This window comes from Scylla paramamosain, chromosome 29, assembly GCF_035594125.1.
Source record: "Scylla paramamosain isolate STU-SP2022 chromosome 29, ASM3559412v1, whole genome shotgun sequence".
Lineage (NCBI taxonomy): Eukaryota > Metazoa > Arthropoda > Malacostraca > Decapoda > Portunidae > Scylla > Scylla paramamosain.
Window position 1 is genome coordinate 8,643,042 of NC_087179.1, and position 24,921 is coordinate 8,667,962.

Consider the following 24,921-nt stretch of genomic DNA (forward strand, 5'->3'; position numbering starts at 1 on the left):
GTGAAAAGAAGACAGTACGTAAAGAAACAAAAATGCAATATAGAGAGACTATTGGGAAGGAAATAGAATCTAGCACATTTATTAATCAGGGCAGTAAAAGAAAAGGATATGTAGATCTAAGCAAAAAAGAAAAAAAAATCAATCACATAGAATCAATAAGTTTTATATTTGGTTCTCTAATGTAGATGTATTTAGTAAAGATAAGATTGATGAACTTCAGTCAAGAGTATGCGAAGAACAAACACCTCTTAGCGTAATTGCTATTCAAGAAGTAATACCTAAAAATTTTAGATTTGAAAGAGAAAAAGTGGAATATAAGATTGATGGCTACGAAATGTATGATAAAAATCTGTTACAGGAGGAATTGGGAAGGGGTATGCTGTTATATATTAAAAGTAATATCCAGCATGTTTAAAAATTAAGCTTGTGAATATATTGTAACTAAAATTAAAGGTGAATTTGATGATGTGCTGCTGATATCTATATACAGGAGTCCAAATAGTCAATTGGAAAATAATGAAGGAATGTTAAGGTTGCAACAAGAAATCAGTGAATATGACACCAGGCATAAGCAAATAGTTGTAGATTTTAATCTGCCTAATATAAAGTGGGAAAACTTAATTTGTCGGCATGGAAATGATAATTTAAGTTTAGGCTTTATTGAAAAAAATTCGCGACTGTTTCCTTCTTCAACACGTTACAGAAGTTACAAGGATTAGAGGTGAAAATGTTGGAAATACTCTCGATTTGATATTTACGGATGACGATTTACTCGTAGAGAATATTAAGATCAGAAGCCCGCTGGGGAAAACTGACCACGGCTATGTGCAATTCAAGTATAGTAAAGAACCACAGAAGAAAAAGGATAAAAAAAAATGTGTATTTAAATGAAAAAAAAAAACAGACTACAGTAAACTGGGCAGATTATTATCCGTAAAGTGGTATGAATATCTTAATTACCAAGATGTAGAGGTGATGTGGGGGTAAGTTTAAAAAGAAATTCCAGGAAGATATCGATGATTATGTTCCAAAAAGTAAGTCGGGAAAGACTGAGGAAAAGAACAAATCAAGATGTGACGATGAATAAAAATTTGTGGTCCAAGATTAAGAAAAAAACAGAGACTTTGGATGAAACCGAAGAGAATGAAAAAGGCAGGAGAAAAAACACAAGAGAGTACAACCTGGTGGATCTGGAATACTGGCAAATCAACAACCAAATTAGACGAGAAACAAGGAGGGTAGTGAAAAGAAATGAGAAAGTAATTGCAAAAAATGTTAAATCAAATCCAAAAATATTTTGGAAATATGTGCAGTCAAAGACAAAAACTGCAGCTGGTATAAAAAAAATGTATATGAACAAGGAAAAAACAATAGAAACACAGAATGATAAAGAGAAAGCCACGGTGTTAGCCGAGTTCTTTAATACAGTGTTCACTAGGGAACCTGAGGGAGAAGTACCAAGCATACAGGTGAAGGATGTTTCCATGTTAACACAAATACAGTTTACTTGTGAAGATGTTAAACTCGCTATTGACAATTTAAAGAGACAAGGCACCAGATCCAGAAGGTTTTCACCCTAGGATAATCAAAGAGGCGAGGAACGAAATAGCGCGTCCATTACAAATCATATTTGATTTATCGATAAAGCAGGGGAAATTTCCTAAGGATTGGAAGACTGCAAATATTACGGCAATACACAAGAAAGGAGATAGAAAGGACCCAGAAAATTATAGACCAGTTAGTCAGACTTGTGTAATTTGTAAATTAATAGAGACCATAATTAGAAGAAAATTATTGATCATTTAAAAGAAAATGAGCTCATCACAAGGAAACAATATGGCTTTATGAGTGGACGTTCAACAGTGCTTCAGCTGATAACTGTAATGGAAAAATGGACAAGTATATTAGACGAAGGAGGAGTTGTGGATGTCGTTTACTGTGATTTTAAGAAGGCGTTTGATACAGTACCTCACAGACGATTGCTGGAGAAAATAAAAAAGCTTCAATGTAGGAGGTGATATATCGGAGTGGATTTCGGATTTTCTTGGAGGAAGAAAACAACGGATAATTGTAAACGGTACAAGTTCAGACTGGATGGAAGTGATAAGTGGAGTGCCTCAGGGGTCACTGCTTGGTCCTCTCTTTTTTTGCTATGTATATTAACGACCTCTCGGAAGTAAAACTGAATAGTGACATGTTTTTGTATGCAGATGATAGCAAAGTGTTCAGAATGATAAAAGCATGAGAGTGATTGTAGGAAACTACAAGATCTCAACAGAATGAATGAATGGTCAAAGAAATGGTTACTAAGGTTCCATCCCAAGAAATGCAATTTCATGAGGATTGGTAGAACAAATACAGATATATTCCAATATACTATGGATGAAGATCTGAACCAGATTAAAGTAGAAAAAATTAAGGAGTAAAGATCGACAAGGATTTAAATTTCAATGAACATTTTGCGGAGAAAATAAATAAAGCAAACATGATGGTTGGTTTAATAAGAAGGACATTCGTTACATTGGATGAGGAAAATTGTCAGTGGAGTGTACGACAGAGATGTACGTGAAGGTTCATTTAAGATGCAGGAAGGATTGGAAACTCGAGGATATGGAAAGAAAATATTCAAGCAAAGAGCAAGATTAGACATCAGAAAGTATTCCTCCTGTAATAAAGTGGTGGATAATTGAACAGCCTCCCAGACAGTGTGGTAAATATTGAATCAGTTCGTAAGTTTGAAAGAAAGTTAGATAAAATATGGATAGATGAAGAACAAAGATTTGATTACATTGCAAAAATAGGGAGCCTCGATCACAGGTTTGACCACATGACCATAAGATCCAAAAAATGTGTAATTCGGAGCTGGAGTCACAGGCTTGATCGCTCTCTTCCTTGAGTCGTCTATGAGTGAGTTTGTGAGTTTCTGTGAGATTAAGAATAGTGTTGTACTTAATATATGAATTTTCTTATATATTATAAATACATTTTAAAGATAATCGTTATCGCTGAATTACTTCACTGTAAATCAAACCATTTTTGTTTTATATAAGCAGAATAGTGAGATGGTCCCGATAGAAAGTTGCAGAGGTCAGTCGCGACTGGTCGGGATTATTTACCGTTTAGTGATCCCGCAGCAAGCAGCGACAACATGGCATCGTTGCTGCGCTCGGGGAGTGTTAGCAGCATTTTTAGCGGTCTGAAACGTGTCCTAACGACGCGGGGACCTCGATACGATTCCCTCACCCTGCACAGTGGCCAGGGCCAGCCGTTGTGTCCAACTCTTGCCAGGTAAGGCAGGGGCAGGCCGGGATGGGCAGGCCGGCGGGGCGTCGTCTGCAGGCGGGAGTATTGTGCCTCGTGTGCCCGTACTACGGCATAAGAAAGCTCGATCATGCTCCTCCCGTGCAGAACACATACTAAATAATTCAGTATATACAAATCAAGATACATTTAACGATTAGAAAAAAAATAATAATAATTTTTACAATAGGACCAAACTGCATTTCGAGTACAAACCAATGATATTTGTTTTTGTTTATATTTTGTTATAGATGATTTTGAGCATAAAATACGTCAGAAATACTACTTTTTGCCTCTCATTGCCAAACGAACACAAAAATGGTAATTTATGTACTTGAATGAAGACGATACATTAAAAGAAGGCAAGCCTAACCTGACCCGACCTAACCTGATCTAATCTAATTTAATCCAACTTGACCTAACTTAACCAAACCAAACCTGATGTGAACTGACTTATCCAAACCTGACCTAAACTAACCAAATTCAACCTAACCTAATCTAAGCTGACATAACCTATGCACATCACCAAACAAAAATTCCCTATATCACAGAAACTACTAATTTGTGACAAAAATTTCAATAAAGTTTCTCAGTAATCATAAAGGTAATCAAAAACACTACTCCAGAATGTGTAGAGTGTTATGCTCCTAAAATAATGGGAGGGCCTGCATGCAGGAAAGTCCTCCCGCACTGTGCATGTGTGAACAGGCTCATAAGAATATAAGAAATAAGGGAAGCTGCAAGAAGCAACCAGGCTTACACGTGGCAGCCCCTGTATGAAATATACTACCTATTTCCATCTATTATCCTCATCCATAAACCTGCCTAATCTTCTCTTAAAGTTCTCTAATGTCCTAGCACTAACAAGATGATTACTGAGTCCATTCCACTCATCTACCACTCTATTTGAGAACCAATTTTTCCTATCTCCTTCCTAAACTTTACTAAATTTTTCAAGCTTGAACTCATTATTTCTTGTTCTACCCTGGTTGCTGATTCTAAGAATTTTGCTTACATCCCCCTTATACCACTTAAAGACTTCTGTCAGGTCCCCTCTTAACCTACGTCTCTCTCAAGAATGTAAACTTAACAACTTCAATCTCGCCTCGTAAGGAATATTCCTCATCTCTTGTATCCTTTTAGTCATTCTCCTGTGCTGATTCTAATAGACATATATCTTTCCTGTAATGTGGGAACCAGAACTGCACAGCGTAGTCTAGATGAGATCTGACCAGCGCCAAGTATAGCTTTGATATTACTTCTGGCCTTCTACTTTTAACACATCTAAAAATGAATCCTAGTACCATATTTGCCCTGTTTCTGGCCTCTGCATTGTTTTCCTAGATGGAGTTCAGAGCTAACTACAGTAAGATCCCTCTCATCCGGCATTCGAGTATCCGGCAGCTTCAAGTATCCGGCACATTTTTCCCCGAGCCCTAAAATAAATAAAAAATCAATGTGTACTCATAAAATCGATTAAAATTTCTGCGTGAGGCATAATTTGTCCCCTCGCCACCAGAGCGCACTGCTTCGTGCCACCCGCAGCCCACTGCACTGTGTTTACTCAGTGACTCAATCCCGCATGTGCACTGTTTATCGCCTGACGCCTTGATCATGCCTAAAGTTGTAGAAAAGAGGAAGCGTGTTGTGCTTACACTTAAGCAGAAGGTAGACATTTGTTGATGATTAGAGAGGTGAAAGCAGACAGCAATTAATGGCGGAATATGGTGTGGGCTCATCAACTATTTATGACATTAAATCCCAAATGAAAAAGTTGTGGGATTACATGAAAGCCACTGACACCCCAAAGGCAGCGGAAAATCGTCATACACTGCAGTATCATCATGGTGAAATGATGGACAAAGTGTTATACGAGTGGTTCGGCTTGAAAAGATCAGGAGTCACAATTACAGGCCCAATGCTACAACTGTGTGTTGGTGAGTGTGAGGTGGCAGCGCGGGTGGCGATGCGCGGCACGGCGATCAGCTGATCTTTGTTATGGTAAGATGCGTGAGTGTAGGGTGGTGATTGTGGACATAATTTCACTTCTATTCAAGTATCCGGCAATATTCAAGTATCCGGCATGTCGGCGGTCCCATTGATGCCGGATAAGAGGGATTTTACTGTAAAACTCCTAAATCTTTCTCGTACCCTATACCTACCAGAGTTTGGTTGTTTAATGTGTACCTACTGTGTGGTTTTCCTCTACCTACACTAAGTACTTTGCATTTATTGATATTAAATTGCATTTACCATCTGTCTGTCCATTCATTCATCCTATCTAAATCTGCCTGCAAGGTCATGGCATCTGATTCTGACCTAATTAATCTACCTATCTTTGTGTCATCTGCAAATTTACTAACATCACTACTAATTCCACTATCCAAGTCATTGATATATATTATAAATAACAATGGCCCTAATACTGATCCCTGTGGCACCCCACTAATTACGTGACCCCACTCGGATTTCGAGTCATTTATTACAACTCTTTGTTGCTGTCGCTAAGCCATGACACTATCCAGCCTAACACCTTCCCATCCATCCCCTGTGCCCTAACCTTTCTCAGGAGCCTTTGATGAGGTACCTTGTCAAATGCTTTACCAAAGTCCAGATATAAGATATCATAACTATCACCATTATCTACTGCCTTGTACACTTTACTGTAAAAACTTAACAAGTTTGTCAGGCAAGACTTCCCCTTCGTGAAGCTATGCTGTGACTGATTTATCAAGTTATGTTTGTCTAACCTAATGTTCCTCGCTATTATTGACTCTAATATTTTACCTAGAACTGAAGTTAAGCTGACAGGTCTATAGTTAGACGCTAAAGTTTTATCTCCTTTCTTAAAGATGGGTACTACATTACCCTGCCTCTACATTACTGGTAGCTCACCTGACTCAAATGATTTCCTAAAGACAGAAACTAACGGCTCACTAATAACCTTTTTGCATTCCTTAAGTACTCTGGGATATATTTCATCTGGTCCTGGTGTCTTGAACTTTTTTAGCCTATCTATCTCCTGTTCCACTATCTCCCTAGTTATGAAAATATCTGTCAGCTTCTCATTCTCATCTGCTCTAAACATATGTTCACTATCTGGCATATCCTGCATGTTTTCCTGGGTGAAGACAGTTAAAAAATACTCATTCAGAATTTTACTAACCTTCTCCCCAGAACTAACCAGCTCCCCATCTGCTGCCTTTAATGGACCTATAGTATCCTTATTCTTCTTCCTGTATACCTGATAAAATCCCTTGGGGTCCGCCTTCGCCTGGCTCGTTACCTTTAATTCATAATTGCCCTTAGCTTTCCTCGTTAAGTTCCTGACTGTTCTAACTAATTAATTATATTGTGACCTTAAAACTTCTTCACCTGCCCTTAATCTCTCATATATACTTCTCTTTTGCCCTATATAATGTTTTAACCTAACATTTATCCATTTAGGGTCATTTTTCTGTTATCTTGTTGCCCTATACGGGATATATGCTAACTGACCTGTATGAACTTTATCTACGAAATATTTATACAATTCATCTACATTTACTTCACCCAATCCCCTCATCTCGGCCCCTACCATCCTCTCCACACCCTCATCTAGTCGCCTCTACCTCATGTCTCTCACCACGTGATTGGCCAGCACCTTCTCATCAGCTAATCTAACCTAATCCTAACTTAACTAATCTAACCTAACATTAACCATAACTTTAATCTAACCTAACTACCCTGTACCAAATTACTGGATATGGTCTCTCATTTATTATAACACATTATATTAGCTAGGTTAGATAAAGCTAGATTAGGTTAGTCAGGTTAGGTTTGGTTAGTTAGGTTAGGTTAGTTAGGTTAGGTTACGTTAGGTTAGCTGGTGAGAAGGTGGCAGCCATTCACGAGGCAAGACTTCTCATACCAATCATGAGTTGAGACTGCTTGCATATGCTCAACGTATGTGGGGACTTTCCTGCATGCAGGCCCTCCCCTAAAATATAAAAAAAATTTTTACCTAGTTTGGTTTGCCTTCATCTTTTTGCACCATGAAACTTATCAAAGATGATGGAGCCTTTATTCTTAAAATTTGCGGTCACTGATAGCAATATATATCCATAAAACTTATCTACAATGTCTACAATAATTTAGTCTCTTTCAGGGTAACATAAGCTATTGTTCACATAGCTTCTCAGATTATTCCCATGCTATGTGAAACTTGCCTTTTACTTATAATTTAAGTCCTTAGGACAATAATTTTATGCCTTGTTGTAATTATTCATGCATATCTTTATCTGCTACTCATATTACTTAAATCTGCCCAGCATTTTTGTTCACTGTTAAAACTACCTTAGTTAACTTTAGTTGCACATTTCTCATTGTGTGTGTCTGTGTTTTTGCATTCCATATTTGAGTATTTCATGCCGCAGACTAATCAAGTGACTGATAACCACTATGATAGGTTATAACTCACTCATTACACTGGGAATATAACAACATATTTCAAGGAAGTGTTCAGTCGAAGCATGTAAATTATGCATTTTGAGGAAGGTAACCCTTGAGAATTAGGCGAGTGTGCATCAGAGAGAAGGTAACATGCAATGCAGATTTAGACTGATTAGTGACTTATTGTTTAATTTTGATTATGAATTTTTACTGGTTGTGATCATAAGTTGTCAGATGATGTGTAATTATAGTATTCAACTGCCATCAGCTCAACTTTATTGTAAGAAATCAGTACAACTCTCACGTGACACTCATGGCAACACTGCAAGTATCCTATCTCTTCCTGTAAGTAATATTATTCTTGTAATAATCTAGTCTTTGAAATATTATCCTTCAAATTCAGCCCTTGCAGTTCAGTCTAAATGCCACCAGTCATACATTTTTTGTATTTCACTATTTATGGACATAGTTCAGAGGGAACACCAGTTGTTTTTACAAACTTTACTTAATCAGTGCCATGTGCATCTGTCATTAAATATTCACTAATTGAACAGACTTCTGACAGTTTCACACATCATCCTTACACCTCATTTCATAGTGTTGAGAGTTAAATTTGGTAGTAGGCATTCATTATATAAGCTAACTTGTACATTATTTTCAAGCATCTTCACTAGTCACAAAAGTTTCAGAGAACTGTCAAAGATCTTAATCTTTAAAGGGTGTTAATGAGATTATTGAGTTGGACATTAAAGGGCAGGTGACTGGTTTTCCAGGTTGCCTTGTGCCGCTCTCATTTTGAAGCTTGTGTGGCAATTTTTAGTCAGTGTGACTCGTAGACCTTTATGCAACTACAGTGCTCTCACTCAGTGTCTCTGTAACTGTCATGGTGGTAAGATGTGCCATTTTTCTTCTGTGTCTGATTCTGGGCCAGATTTTTTGTGACCTCTGTCTTCAACTCTGCATAAGCCTGTTGACACAAGAAAATGAAAGGGAGGCCATGTGACCCACAGATTTGTGGCTTACTATGACATTTACTAGTTAGAGCCACAAGTGTGATATCCCAGGTAATTGCTTTGAAGGAGGTATGCCATGAAAGGAAAGAAATAAATGAGGTGGTTGGTATAGTGAAGCTGACAGTGCAGTGCTGGATTGAATGACACTGTCAGCATAGGTGAGTGTTATCGCAATAAATGATATTGGGTTATCAGTCATCCAATAATAATTTTTCCCGCGTTATTGATATATCAGTATCTCAGATACTTTTGGTTCCAAACTAGCGATAATTGATAATTTTAGTTTTTGGAACTTTTTGAAGTTTTAAACTTTCAAAATCAAATGTACTTATTTAACTTCAAACAATACTTTTATTAGTGAAGAGACAAGATAAGCATTGAATTTTAATTTTTTCAAAAGATTTTTCTAGGTTTTCGAAGAGAAAGTTAAAAAGATTTAGATTTATCAACTTTTTTATTGGAAATATCAATATCAGTATCGCTAGTATTGGAATTTTGGATTTATTGATTTATCAATTATCAGTTATTAGGTGATAAATTTATTGCCAGTCATCAATTATCGATTATCACCAATAAGGTTATCACTATTGATTTATTGGTTATCATGATAATTTTTTTCATTATCACACCCAGCTATAACTGTCAGGAATATAGTAGTAAGCTGTCTATGCCTAGAAAAGTTTCTAAGAGAGCAGTGAGTGTGGAAAAGTGTTCTATGAAATCAGTCCTACCTGTGACAATGAGATAAGTGAAGGAATCTTGCCACTATTTTGTTGATAGTGATATGCACACCATCACTGCACTTTGCTGCATAAACCACCTCACATGTTTCCTTGGTTTTGTGATCTGCTTCCTTCAAAACAATTACCTAAGATATCATGTCTACCCTAGACTGGTAGGGGCCATACTCTGGATGCCTCATATGTGGGAGCAGTACTCCATACACAGACAGATAAGGAAGGCCCCTGTATAGAGTAAGCATCATTGTTGGTAGATGCAACAGAGAACAACTTTGTTGTAAGCAATCTATGTAACAAACTTTTACAGCACATTGTTTAATTTCAGATTGCTATCAGCCCAGAGGCCAGTTGAAAATGTGTCTACTACATCACAAGCATCACAGGGCATAGATCGTGCCCTCTACCGCATTGACACAGACATCAGGCGCACAGGTCGCATTTATCTGAGGGACGTGGAGGACATCTTTAGTGAGATTAAGACTCTAAGTAAGTGCATGTTTCATGATTGTTTGCTCAGCATTTATGTACAAAAAGAAGAAAATTAAGAGCTAGATATTACTTATAAATAAAAGAAACTAGAAAATTGTAATGATCATGAATTGTAGGAGGGCTGGAGGATAGTGATTGGTTTATTTTGGGGTGCAAGAATGGGTATGTGATTGCAGGATTAGAATTTTAACTAAAGAGACTATTGACTCAGCTTCCATCTTTAGCCCTTTCTTGGCATAGGATGTACATGCACACCATCACTGCACTTTGCTGCATAAACCACCTCACATGTTTCCTTGGTTTTGTGATCTGCACCTCATACGCCTCATAGATATAGATATAGATAGATATAGATATAGATAGATAGATAGATAGATAGATAGATAGATAGATATAGATACGCCTCATACCCACTATACGATTCCTTGTTATATGGTATGATTGCCTTTCATTATTATCCCCTTGGCTTGCTATATGATATTTTACACTCACTGGAAAGACTGTCAATTGTGGTGCAACAAACTGGAGAGAGACAAAATGTGCAAGATCTCATGCTACTACCTCAGTCCCATGCTCTCACACCATTCATCAAGCCTTGTGTACACTCAAGTGATTGTGCTTTATTTATCCTTACTTTTCTTGTGCTGAGTCTTATCAAAGTGTGCAGCCATGTCCATTGAATATCCTGAATCATCTTGCACTAGTGAAAAGGCTAAAAAAAAATCCCCAAAAAGCCTAAATCTGGACACCAAGCTGAAGATCATCAACTGTAGTGAGGATGATGAGAGGGTGAAGTCCATTGTCCAAATTTCGTATGCCCCAGATTTTTCATCTTTTTTGTATCTTTTATTGCTTCATTTATTTCCATAATATATTTTATATGACTTATTCTTATAGAATATGTACAAATATAGGTATACATATTACATTGATTAAAACTCAAAAAAAATTAATTAAGAAAGCAAAAGTGATAGGTCTAGAAACACATCCTCTATTTTCAATTTAACTTTAAACTTGCTATATGATAGATTACTGTGCAGTCTTCCCCTACCTATTTGCAGTTTGCCATGCATGGGTTTGCGTATTCACGGGTAAAAAAAAAATAATAATAATCAGAAATAGAGAGCTCCAAAGTAAAATTTTAATTTGGGGCGGCAGTTCACCCCCAGGGCCCACAACCTCAACCTCAAATCATGAAATGATAAGCAAGGTAATGTTAGATGAGCTGCACTGAACTCATTTTAGCAGACTCAGCAAAGGAACACACACAGGTTGCCAATTACTGGAGCAATCACCTAACCTCCTTTCTTTTCTTGTGACCGTAACTTTCCCGCCTTGAATGAAAATAACTGACATGCTGGTGGTTGAGATTTCAAGGAATATTTTGCCAATTTTCCCATGAGATGTTGCCACTTTGAATCTTGGCACAAAATTCTTGAGAAACTGTTGTGTGACCATGCCTTTATTTTCTCTGGAGGTGGGCAAGTTGTGGTCACAAGAAGAGGAAGAAAGTCAGCTGATCACTTAAGTAGTTGGCCAGCTGCATGTGTTTCTCTGCTAAGACTGTCACAATGAGTTCAATGCAACTTGATTGCCTTGCGCTTAATAAGTGTGAGACATATGTTTTGTGGTTTAAACTGTAAACATAGGTATTTCTGATTCTTGTTGGGGTTGCACCTAAGATTTGTGGAATTCCATCACTCAAGGGAAGGCTTGGAACATAACCCCCACAAATAGCAGTGGAATATTGTATAATTGGGTTTTTGGAAACGTAGCCCAATCATAAAGCAGAAGTGAGAGGTGTACCGTCAGTCTGGCTTATGGTGGGGAATTAAAACAAGGAGGCAGTGTGGGAGAACTTTTCCAGTTGTGACCATATACTTTCCTTGCTTCCCTTTACTATCCCAGTCAGGAAGAAAACTAGGATTCAGTGAATGACACTATATCGTTAAGATATTCTAAGCTTTGGCTGGCAGCCCTGTTGCCCACTGGTCTGCTGAGTTTGAAAGAAACTCAGTCTCCCTTAAGAAACATAAAAGTATAAGTTAAGAAATCAAATTTTATGGTCAATACATCACTTTACTTATGTCCAGCCATTGTGAGGTTATGCTTGAAAATAAAACATAACTTCTTGGATATTAAATACTCCTGAATATGATGATGCTTTCAGATTTTGCATGAAAAATTCTTTAAAAGAGAAAATTAAAGATTTCTATGAATATCTAGCATGTTGCAGCTGTTACCTTGCATCTTCCGGTATCGCACGGGAAGCAGAGTGGTGAGGAAGTCGGTGTTTCCCTCCCTGGCACATTATTGATAGCTAAAAGGTCATGAATTTATTAAAAGTAACATGTTAATCACTCTTTTGTTGAAAGAGTGATAGAAGGAGCAAGAATGTTGGTTTACCATGACTAACTGTGACAGGTGCCCATCAAAAGCATGCTCACCACACATGCCACTGAACACTGACTTCTGATCTTTCTAAAATTTCTGATTGGGGCAGAGCAAATTTCAGTGCCTCAAACACTTAATTCCTCCATCTATCAAATCGACACAGCCTTCCAGACAACTGTTCCCTCCTCTTCAGTGACACTCAACTGTCCCCCTCTTCTACACTGAACATCCTTGATCTGTCCTTTACTTATAATCTAAACTGGAAACTTCACATCTCATCTCTAGCTAAAACAGCTTCTATGAAGTTAGGCATTCTGAGACATCTCTGCCAGTTTTTCTCAGCCCTCAAGCTGCTAACTGTATAAGGGCTATATCCGTCCATGTATGGAGTATGCTTCTCATCTCTGGGGGTTTCCACTCATACCGCTCTTTTAGACAGGGTGAAATCAAAAGCTTTTCATCTCATCAACTCCCCTCCTCTAACTGACTGTTTTCAGCATCTTTCTCATTGCTGCAATGTTGCATCTCTAGCTATCTTCTACCACAATTTTCATGCTAATTGCTCTTCTGATTTTGCTAACTGCATGCCTCCCTTTTTCCCATGGCCTCGTTGCACAATACTTTCTTCTTTCACCCCTATTCTGTCCATCTCTGTAATGCAAGAGTTAACCAGTATTCTCAATCATTCATCCCTTTCTCTGGTAAACTCTGGAACTTTCTGCCTGCTTCTGTATTTCCACCACCCTATGACCTGAACTCCTTCAAGAGGGAGGTTTGAAGACACTTAACCTTCCATTTTTGACTACTGCTTCGGACCATATTCAGGGACTGGCATCTCAGTGGTTTTTTTTTTTTTTTTCTTTTAGATTTTTCTTGCTCTTGGCTAGTGTCCCTCCTACATTAAAATTTTTTTTTTAAAATGTGGCCAGGGGATTTACGTGTTGACACAGGGGTGGCAGTGCTACATGGTCTATATGTGTTGCCAAATGTGCTAGAAAATATACAGCATTGTTGTTCCATCATCAGATTGAAAGCCAGCATGCATTATCATATAACAACATATAATTTTGGAATAATTAAGACAAAGGATGACAGCATGAGCAAAAGGGAGAGGTGTTCATATGCCTGTCGATTATGAACATGACAGCAATGCAGGACAGGTACAGCCAACACCCTGAATAACAAGGATTCACTATAGCTTTGTTGCCCTTGGCTGGTGCCTCTCCTTCATAAAAAAAAAAATAAATAAATAAAAAAAAAAATAAAAAATCATTGGGCTAGGCTGGCTTACAGTGGTCATGCACTGGTATTGATACAGTATAGTGTCATCATTGGGTTGGGCTAGCTCAGAGCTGTCATGCACTTCTACTCTCCTCAGTGGATGAAGGATGAACATCAAGTTGATGACTAATGGGTTCTTAAGGAAACCTGGAGAAAGTAAAGGGTGGACACCTGAATGTCACAGCACTAGTCTCAGTGGTCACTTGTTTCACTGGCCTCTGAGCCAGTAGGGTCCTCACCCAAGGATACAGGGCCACTCTTACATTCAGGTTTCCACACTTTACTCACCCTATGTTTTCCCAAGCACCCATTCATTGAACTACCTGATGTTCATCCTTCATCCATTGACAAAAGCATGAAGAAGTTGTGCATTGATCGTTTGTGGCCATACATTACTACGACAGTAAGTTCATTATCATACCTTGTTGATTTCACAGGTGAAATGCATCTTAATTGGAAGTTTCACCCTATTTTAGTTTACTTGAAATTGTCTAATTTCATTCTTTCCTATCAGTGTTTTCCACTTCACTGGTTCATGCACTCATGGCATACTTGACTTCAATTTTGAATTTCACCTATGTTATTTTTGTGCTCTTTTGACAATGCTTGGGCACACATTTCCTCACACCATCATTGTAATTGCACAACCTTCCTTCTTCACTTGCAGCTTTCATCCAGTTCACACAGCCCTACAACCATTTCCTTCTATATACTGCATTCATTTCCTTTTCTGTACTCCCATGCATCCTAACAATTCTCTTGGGCCTCACTCAGACCTAAAATGTCCTTGCCTTCCCAATATTATTCTTCTCTTTCATGTTAATCTATTTGTATCAAAGCACACAAATCTAATTTCTTTTGTTACTCATCACCAAGGGAGCATCACACCATTTCTTAAAAATCAGTGTAGTTATGGTTTTTATGTCAATAGTTTCTACATAACAAAATATTTCCCACATTTTTAAATCCATACCTTGATCCATAATTGCAAAAATAATAAATAAATAAATAAAATAAATAAATAAAAAAACCTGCTTAGATGTAAAATAGTTGCTAATGTAAACTTTCTTGTCCAGTTACTTGCAATGGCAAGTAAATTTTCTAAGTTTTTATTAAAAAGATTGTGTGATCAACTCTTAGATATTAAATTGTTTAAAGAATTTCTTGAATTATTGAACTATTGAAGTTTAGGGTGTATTTTTGCATTCTGTTATTTTTGTGTGTGTCATGCTAAGGAGAAGCCGAGAGGTATAAGATGACAATTTTGTGGCCTGTTGGTGACTCAGCTCAATTGTGATCTACAGAACATGCCTCCAGCACGCAGTCTTTGTTGCTGTTGCGTTGTTGTGGAAGTCTGGTACCTGAGGAGCACCCAGAAGTGCGGAACAAGCTGGTGCAAGACATCTGGAACACCCTGCAGGAGCTGGGTGAGTAGAAGTGCCCATCATCTTCAAGTTCTTACCCAAACTGAGTGGTGTTCATCAGTGAGGATGTCTCCTAGCATGGAAGATGTAATTTTTTGGGTGTTTGAAGATAGATGATTATTTTTGTTTTGTCATATTGTCTGTTTGATATTGTCATCCATTTTATTTGTATGACAATTTTACAGGAGAATATTCTTTTATTGTCATATTGTCTATTTTATAAAGTAATTCAGTCTATGTGTATGACAATTTCATGAAGGATTATTTTTGTGGGGACTTTTTTTGATCTTCACACTCACCCTGTGATTTCCCAACTAATACACAAACACAGAAAGCATCACTAGATATAATTATAGATAATTGATAACTTAGTTGTGGTTCGGGCTGGCTGGGGTTGGTGGTGAATTGATGTCACTAGGTGTTCCAAGCCAGTGGCTGGCCATGTTTTTGTACCTAAGACGGACTGTTTGTTGCTGTGCAGGTTTCCATGCTTCTAAGTTCTTAGCAACTTAGTGAATATTACAAGTGTGGACTGTAAAGTGGCAGAGATATGACTTGAAAGATGGCTGGCTGGTGACTGGTCCCAGTTACTGGGGTTGAGCAGAGAGCTTGTTTCACATTTCGCCACATCAGAAACAAAAGCATTTTGCCTTCTGATTACATCTATATCCCCATTTATTTATAATAGTAACTAATATTTACTTTATACTATATTAACCTAAATTACCCTTTAATATAACTTTACAATTTATATACAAATCACACCATAAACCAAAAGTACTTCAATAAATGCACAATACATGTGGAAATTTCTACAATTTTTATATTGTCATATTGTTTGTTTGATAATGTAATCCAGTCTACTTGTATGACAATTTTACAGAACTTTCTCAAGGGGGATTGCTATGACAAAATAGTGATACTTCAGATCATCATTTAGTACTGCAGTTCCTCTTAGTTCTAGTCTTCACATCACAATGTTAATGCCTTTTATATCTGCAGAATTTGCAATGCAGCCTCAGTGCTTCCCCTCAAGTAGTTACTTAGTATCCTCACCTTTTTTTTGCTTTATTCAAGTTATTGCACCTTTATTCCATCACCTACTGCTTCATCAGTCAATGGGTTACTTTATTTGGTATTCAGTCACATGTGAGACCTGTTACAGTTTCCTTCTTTCATCTCTCTCTCTCTCTCTCTCTCTCTCTCTCTCTCTCTCTCTCTCTCTCTCTCTCTCTCTCTCTCTCTCTCTCTCTCTCTCTCTCTCTCTCTCTCTCTCTCTCTCTCTCTCTCTCTCTCTCTCTCTCTCTCTCTCTCTCTCTCTCACTGACTGCTGGATAGACTGACTCTTTTTCCTACAGGGGTACCGCTGGACATCAGCCACTACAACACGTTGCTGCGCGTGTACCTTGAGAACAGCCACAAGTTTTCCCCTACAGAGTTCCTGGCACAGCTGGAGAAGAATGGCGTAGAGCCAAACAGGGTGACCTACCAGCGACTTATTTCAAGATACTGTCAGGTGTGTGGGTTGTGGAGTATGCAGCTTGTGAATGTGTGGGCTCAAGTGTTTTGTTATCAAGAAGTATGTAGTTATGTGAGGCAGTTTATGAGTGTATGATAACTGCAATGACTTAAAATGTGTAATTTTTTAATATTTAACACCAAACATCACTGTATTTTACAGCATCTGTGCTTGTTACTAACAATTGCCAATCTGTTCCTTATACTCATAGATAATTTTTGTAGAAAGAAACACTGTTCATTCAGTGGGTGGAGAAATGCAGTAAAAGTTCTGTCTTCTGGCATTTACAGGATTGAACAGGTTCCAAAATATTGAATATGCCAAAAAATCAGTCCAGACTGTAGTCCAGTTTGGCCTCTGCTAACTTGATAAGTAAACTGAGATTTTTTTTCTAGCATCTTCCCACAAAATTTTCTCTGGCTCCTCTTCTTCCTCCTCATTTTCCTCACCTTTCATCTCCAAAGCAGCAGGATTTTCCACATTTAAAATGATTTGATCAGTCTGCTCCTCAACCACTAGTGAATTTTTGTTCACAAAGACAGTATGGAAAGATAAACATGGTGGTATAAACACAATAAACTAATTTTCATATTCTTATTTCTTTTTGCTCTGTGCCTATTATGCTTTGGATCGCTAATGTTCCTTTTCTCTCCATTATTCATTGTTATGTGCTGTGTAAATTATTAAAGAAGAGACCATTGAGAGGGAGGAAGAAGATGAGTAGAAAGGAGATGAGAAGATAGTGAGACAAAGAGAGGGAGAGGGTCACAGCAGAATGACAAGCCTGGCACATCTGCTTATTTGGGCTGGCTAGTATATATATTTTTATTTTCCCCCTTTTCTAATGCACCATATTAAAAGCACTACCATTTGTAAGAATAGAAAGTAATAAACATCATGCCACAGTCAAATCACAACCAGCTCCTTCAGGGAAGTGCAGCAAGCAAGAGTAATATTGTCAATATTGTCATTATTGCCTTGTAGTGAGTGAGGTGAGGCAGGTGGCATTACGTCCCTCCCCCATCCGTCCCACCTCCTATTCCCTCCTTTTTCTTTGTCATGTGACTTCCCCTTGCCTTGTGATGAGAGGCGTGGGGTGGGAGACACGTCCCATTGTTCATAGGTTTTAGTCAGTGTTCGTTCAGCTCGAGAGATAGACATGCGTGTTAAGACAGAGCAAGGCATGGAGACCAAGGGGGAATAAAGCTTAGAGGGCTTTTAGTTTGATCAGACTTTATTTACATAGTTAAAGTAGTATGCCCCTGCTGACATAGATAAGAAATAGGAATCTCCAGGAGCTAAAGGCTGGGTTTTGGCATATCAGAGGACGGTTGGCTGTCTCTCCCTTTCGTCTATGGGCTGCTTGTTCTTGTATCTGTAGTATTTTGTTAAATGCAACTGGGATGTGGAGCTGTGTTGAGAGCTTTGGACCCAAAGGATCATAGTTCTACCACTATTTTAGTAACGTCTACTCCTTCCTCGGGCAATATCCTGTCGGGGTGGTCTTGTCCATCTTCTGGGAAAATGGAGATGGTACTGCTTAGCAGGAATTGATATTCTATGAGCATGGATGGTTTTCTTGTTTTGAGAGGGCGGTAGCTTATAGAATATTACAATCCTTATAACCATCTGCCCCTTCTCATAACTGTGCCTCCTAGAACGTACCTTGTGATTCTCAGCTGGTTGGAGTTTTTTTTTTTTTTTATGTAGGAAGGATACTGGCCAAGGGCAACAAAAATCTAATAAATGAAATGTCCACTGAAATGTCAGTCCCATGAAAGGGTCAAAGCAGTGGTCAAAAATTGGTAGATAAGTGTCTTGAAACCTTCCTCTTGAAGGAATTCAAGTCATAGGAAGGTGGAAATACAGAAGCAGGCAGGGAGTTCCAGAGTTTACCAGAGAAAGGAATGAATGATTGAGAATACTGGTTAACTCTTGCGTTAGAGAGGTGGACAGAATAGGGGTGAGAGAAAGAAGAAAGTCGTGCAGCGAGGCCATGGAAGGAGGGGAGGCATGCAGTTAGCAAGATCAGAAGAGCAGTTAGCATGAAAATAGCGGTAGAAGACAGCTAAATATGCAACATTGTGCCGGTGAGAGAGAGGCTGAAGACAGTCAGTTAGAGGAGAGGAGTTGATGAGACAAAAAGCTTTTGATTCCACCCTGTCTAGAAGAGTAGTATGAGTGGAACACCCCCAGACATGTGAAGCATACTCCATACATGGACGGATAAGGCCCTTGTACAGAGTTAGCAGCTGGGGGGGTGAGAAAAACTGGCAGAGACGTCTCAGAACACCTAACTTCATAGAAGCTGTTTTAGCTAGAGATGAGATGTGAAGTTTCCAGTTCAGATTATAAGTAAAGGACAGACCGAGGATGTTCAGTGTAGAAGAGTGGGACAGTTGAGTGTCATTGAAGAAGAGGGGATAGTTGTCTGGAAGGTTGTGTCGAGTTGATAGATGGAGGAATTGAGTTTTTGAGGCATTGAACAATACCAAGTTTGCTCTGCCCCAATCAGAAATTTTAGAAAGATCAGAAGTCAGGCATTCCGTGGCTTCCCTGCGTGATATGTTTACCTCCTGAAGAGTTGGACGTCAATGAAAAGACGTGGAAAAGTGCAGGGTGGTATCATCAGCGTAGGAGTGGATAGGACAAGAAGTTTGGTTTAGAAGATCATTAATGAATAATAAGAAGAGAGTGGGTGACAGGACAGAACCCTGAGGAACACCACTGTTAATAGATTTAGGAGAAGAACAGTGACCGTCTACCACAGCAGCAATAGAACGGTCAGAAAGGAAACTTGAGATGAAGTTACAGAGAGAAGGATAGAAACAGTAGGAGGGTAGTTTGGAAATCAAAGCTTTGTGCCAGACTCTATCAAAGGCTTTTGATATGTCCAAGGCAACAGCAAAAGTTTCACCAAAATCTCTAAAAGAGGATGACCAAGACTCAGTAAGGAAAGCCAGAAGATCACCAGTAGAGCGGCCTTGACGGAACCCATACTGGCGATCAGATAGAAGGTTGTGAAGTGATAGATGTTTAAGAATCTTCCTGTTGAGGATAGATTCAAAAACTTTAGATAAGCAGGAAATTAAAGCAATAGGACGGTAGTTTGAGGGATTAGAGCGGTCGCCCTTTTTAGGAACAGGTTGAATGTAGGCAAACTTCCAGCAAGAAGGAAAGGTAGGTGTTGACAGACATAGCTGAAAGAGTTTGACTAGGCAAGGTGCAAGCACGGAGGCACAGTTTCGGAGAACAATAGGAGGGACCCTATCAGGTCCATAAGCCTTCCGAGGGTTTAGGCCAGTGAGGGCATGGAAAATATCATTGCGAAGAATTCTAATAGGTGGCATGAAGTAGTCAGAGGGTGGAGGAGAGGGAGGAACAAGCCCAGAATCGTCCAAGGTAGAGTTTTTAGCAAAGGTTTGAGCAAAGAGTTCAGCTTTAGAAATAGATGTGATAGCAGTGGTGCCATCTGGTTGAAGTAGAGGAGGGAAAGAAGAAGAAGAAGCAAAGTTATTGGAGATATTTTTGGCTAGATGCCAGAAATCACGAGGGGAGTTAGATCATGAAAGGTTTTGATATTTTCTGTTAATGAAGGAGTTTTTGGCTAGTTGGAGAACAGACTTGGCATGGTTCCGGGCAGAAATATAAAGTGCATGAGATTCTGGTGATGGAAGGCTTAAATACCTTTTGTGGGCCACCTCTCTATCATGTATAGCACGAGAACAAGCTGTGTTAAACCAAGGTTTAGAAGGTTTAGGATGAGAAAAAGAGTGCTGAATCTACGCCTCCATGCCAGACACTATCACTTCTGTTACGCGCTCAGCACACAAAGACGGGTCTCTGACACGGAAGCAGTAGTCATTCCAAGGAAAATCAGCAAAATACCTCCTCAGGTCCCCCCAACTAGCAGAGACAAAACGCCAGAGGCACCTTCGCTTAGGGGGATCCTGAGGAGGGATTGGAGTGATAGGACAAGATAAAGATATGAGATTGTGATCGGAGGAGCCCAATGGAGAAGAAAGGGTGACAGCATAAGCAGAAGGATTAGAGGTCAGGAAAAGGTCAAGAATGTTGGGCATATCTCCAAGACAGTCAGGAATACGAGTAGGGTGTTGCACCAATTCCTCTAGGTCATGGAGGATAGCAAAGTTGTAGGCTAGTTCACCAGGATGGTCAGTGAAGGGAGAGGAAAGCCAAAGCTGGTGGTGAACATTGAAGTCTCCAAGAATGGAGACTTCAACACACCCTTCAGAGTGAAGGGTGTGTGTGTTATTAGGTGCTTGTAGTTTTGTGTGGAGGAAGAGAGTTGTCCTTAGAGGGCAGGCTGTGACTGCCCCCTTGTGTTGTGAGACACAAAGGAAAACGGACACAAAGGGATGAATATGACTATAAGAATTTATGCCAAGAGAGAACATAACTGGGATACACTACATTCCCTTAGGCTTATTGTCTCTTGGTAAAATTAATTTCAGAGCTCTGTAAGCTTTCTACAAATATATTTTTTTACTAAAAACTTATGACTGTGAAAAGAGAGATTTCACATGAGGCAAGCATTCAGTGTGCCTTCCAATGGAGGTTAATCCCCATCAGAAGCAGTGTAATTTGGCTACAGAAATGTTCACACAATATTAGATGTGACCTACAGGTGTTGAGTAATCATTAGGGTAGATCTTGTACACAGCAAGTCTTATCTTTTGGCATCCAATGTTTTGGAAAATAACTTTCCAAAAGTTATCTATCTTTCAGCACAATATTTTCAAAAGGTACTGGCATGTGACAAGTTTAAAAAATAGTGCTGGAGCACCACAATCATTTGCTGTCATATATAGGCTGTACTGCTACCTACAGCACCCATGGATATGATGGTGTGAGTGGTGTATATGAGAATAATTTTTGGTGTAAACTTGGAATACATGATGTTACAACCACAGATTCCACTCCTCTTACAGTCATCTTTAACTTGGCCAGCTTCCCTAGATTACCACCTATATAGTCTGGTGCAGGGCTCAAAATCACCTTTACAGGGTCTTTCTGGTCTCCTGTGGTGAGTTAAATAAATGAGGTTGCTAACCTGTTTCAGCTCCTAGAGGTAAGGGAATATTGCAACTGCCAAACATTCTAGGAGGAGGCAGTAGACACCTGCCGAATCGATAATTACTCCCAGTGAGGTCTAAAGGACTGTTCATGGGGTGCTGTGAACTTATCATTAAACCCAGCTGTGACCTCACTGAACGTTTCCCTTTGTGTCTCACAACACAAGGGGGCAGTCACAGCCTGCCCTCTAAAGACAACTCTCTTCCTCCTCACAAAACTACAAGCACCTAATAACACACACACCCTTCACCCAAAAATTTTAAAATCATCATGGCGACTCCTACACCAGCCTCGGAGTCCCCATCTGGGGAGGGGACCATAAATGTCCCCAGGTCGGACTGCCTTTCTGTCGACGACCCTAAGTGTCTTGACACCCCCCTCAACTTTTTCTTCATTAACTTCTGCAACATTTGCAGTCTAAGATCTAATTTTCAATCTGTAGAACACCACCTCTCCTCTTCTAAACCTCATCTTCTTTTCCTCACTGAAACTCAGGTGTCTGAGGCAACTGACAGTAGCCCCTTTTCTGTTCCCTCCTACTTTCTCTATCCTCATTTTTTATCCAAAGCTGGATCCTGCGTTTATGTGCGCAATGACTTAACCTGCTCTCGTGCCCACGCTCTTCATGATCTAACTCCCCTCGTGATTTCTGGCATCTAGCCAAAAATATCTCCAATAACTTTGCTTCTTCTTCTTTCCCTCCTCTATTTCAACCAGATGGCACCACTGCTATCACATCTATTTCTAAAGCTCAACTCTTTGCTCAAACCTTTGCTAAAAACTCTACCTTGGACGATTCTGGGCTTGTTCCTCCCTCTCCTCCATTCTCTGACTACTTCTTGCCACATATTAAAATTCTTTGCAATGATGTTTTCCATGCCCTCGCTGGCCTAAACCCTCGGAAGGCTTATGGACCTGATGGGGTCCCTCCTGTTGTTCTCCGAAACTGTGCCTCCGTGCTTGCACCTTGATTAGTGAAACTCTCAGCTCTGTCTGTCAACATCTACCTTTCCTTCTTGCTGGAAGTTTGCCTACATTCAACCTGTTCCTAAAAAGGGTGACCGTTCTAATCCCTCAAACTACCGTCTTATTGCATTAATTTCCTGCCTATCTAAAGTTTTTGAATCTATCCTCAACAGAAAGATTCTTAAACATCTATCACTTCACAACCTTCTATCTGATTGCCAGCATGGGTTCCGTCAAGGCCACTCTACTGGTGATCTTCTGGCTTTCCTTACTGAGTCTTGGTCATCCTCTTTTAGAGATTTTGGTGAAACTTTTGCTGTTGCCTTGGACATATCAAAAGCTTTTGATAGAGTCTGACACAAAGCTTTGATTTCCAAACTACCCTCCTACGGTTTCTATCCTTCTCTCTTTAACTTCATCTCAAGTTTCCTTTCTGACCGTTCTATTGCTGCTGTGGTAGACGGTCACTGTTCTTCTCCTAAATCTATTAACAGTGGTGTTCCTCAGGGTTCTGTCCTGTCACCCACTCTCTTCTTATTATTCATTAATGATCTTCTAAACCAAACTTCTTGTCCTATCCACTCCTACGCTGATGATACCACCCTGCACTTTTCCACGTCTTTTCATAGACGTCCAACCCTTCAGGAGGTAAACATATCACGCAGGGAAGCCACAGAACGCTTGATTTCTGATCTCTCTAAAATTTCTGATTGGGGAAGAGCAAACATGGTATTGTTCAATGCCTCAAAAACTCAATTCCTCCATGTATCAACTCGACACAACCTTCCAGACAACTATCCCCTCTTCTTCAATGACACTCAACTGTCCCCCTCTTCTACACTGAACATCCTCGGTCTGTCCTTTACTTATAATCTGAACTGGAAACTTCACATCTCATCTCTAGCTAAAACAGCTTCTATGAAGTTAGGCGTTCTGAGACGTCTCTGCCAGTTTTTCTCATGCCCCCCAACTGCTAACTCTGTACAAGGGCCTTATCCGTCCATGTATGGAGTATGCTTCACATGTCTGGGGGGGTTCCACTCATACTGCTCTTCTAGACAGGGTGGAATGAAAAGCTTTTCGTCTCATCAACTCCTCTCCTCAAACTGACTGTCTTCAGCCTCTCTCTCACTGCTGCAATGTTGCATATCTAGCTGTCTTCTACCGCTATTTTCATTTTTTTTTTTTTATGTAGGAAGGATACTGGCCAAGGGCAACAAAAATCTAATAAAAAAAAATGCCCACTGAAATGCCAGTCCCATAAAAGGGTCAAAGCAGTGGTCAAAAATTGGTGGATAAGTGTCTTGAAACCTCCCTCTTGAAGGAATTCAAGTCATAGGAAGGTGGAAATACAGAAGAAGGCAGGGAGTTCCAGAGTTTACCAGAGAAAGGGATGAATGATTGAGAATACTGGTTAACTCTTGCGTTAGAGAGGTGGACAGAATAGGGGTGAGAGAAAGAAGAAAGTCTTGTGCAGCGAGGCCGCGGAAGGAGGGGAGGCATGCAGTTAGCAAGATCAGAAGAGCAGTTGGCATGAAAATAGCGGTAGAAGACAGCTAGATATGCAACATTGCGGCGGTGAGAGAGGGGCTGAAGACAGTCAGTTAGAGGAGAGGAGTTGATGAGACGAAAAGCTTTTCATTCCACCCTGTCTAGAAGAGCAGTATGAGTGGAACCCCCCCAGACATGTGAAGCATACTCCATACATGGACGGATAAGGCCCTTGTACAGAGTTAGCAGCTGGGGGGGTGAGAAAAACTGGCGGAGACGTCTCAGAACGCCTAACTTCATAGAAGCTGTTTTAGCTAGAGATGAGATGTGAAGTTTCCAGTTCAGATTATAAGTAAAGGACAGACCGAGGATGTTCAGTGTAGAAGAGGGGGACAGTTGAGTGTCATTGAAGAAGAGGGGATAGTTGTCTGGAAGATTGTGTTGAGTTGATAGATGGAGGAATTGAGTTTTTGAGGTATTGAACAATACCAAGTTTGCTCTGCCCCAATCAGAAATTTTAGAAACATCAGAAATCAGGCGTTCTGTGGCTTCCCTGCGTGATATGTTTACCTCCTGAAGGGTTGGACGTCTATGAAAAGACGTGGAAAAGTGCAGGATGGTATCATCAGCATAGGAGTGGATAGGACAAGAAGTTTGGTTTAGAAGATCATTAATGAATAATAAGAAGAGAGTGGGTGACAGGACAGAACCCTGAGGAACACCACTGTTAATAGATTTAGGAGAAGAACAGTGACCGTCTACCACAGCAGCAATAG

General features: G+C 39.6%; 1 protein-coding gene across 1 annotated transcript in view; it reads left to right on the forward strand.

The window, feature by feature from the left end:
- Positions 1–3,101: 3,101 nt before the first annotated feature.
- The window catches only part of LOC135115229 (leucine-rich PPR motif-containing protein, mitochondrial-like), a 146,683-nt gene continuing 124,863 nt past the window's right edge, over positions 3,102–24,921 (forward strand). Inside the window, exons 1-4 of the mRNA XM_064031769.1 lie at positions 3,102–3,288; positions 9,810–9,970; positions 14,953–15,075; positions 16,431–16,588. Of these exons, the coding sequence (XP_063887839.1) occupies positions 3,149–3,288; positions 9,810–9,970; positions 14,953–15,075; positions 16,431–16,588 (582 nt within the window). The 5' untranslated portion in view covers positions 3,102–3,148. The remainder of the gene's footprint in view (positions 3,289–9,809; positions 9,971–14,952; positions 15,076–16,430; positions 16,589–24,921) is intronic.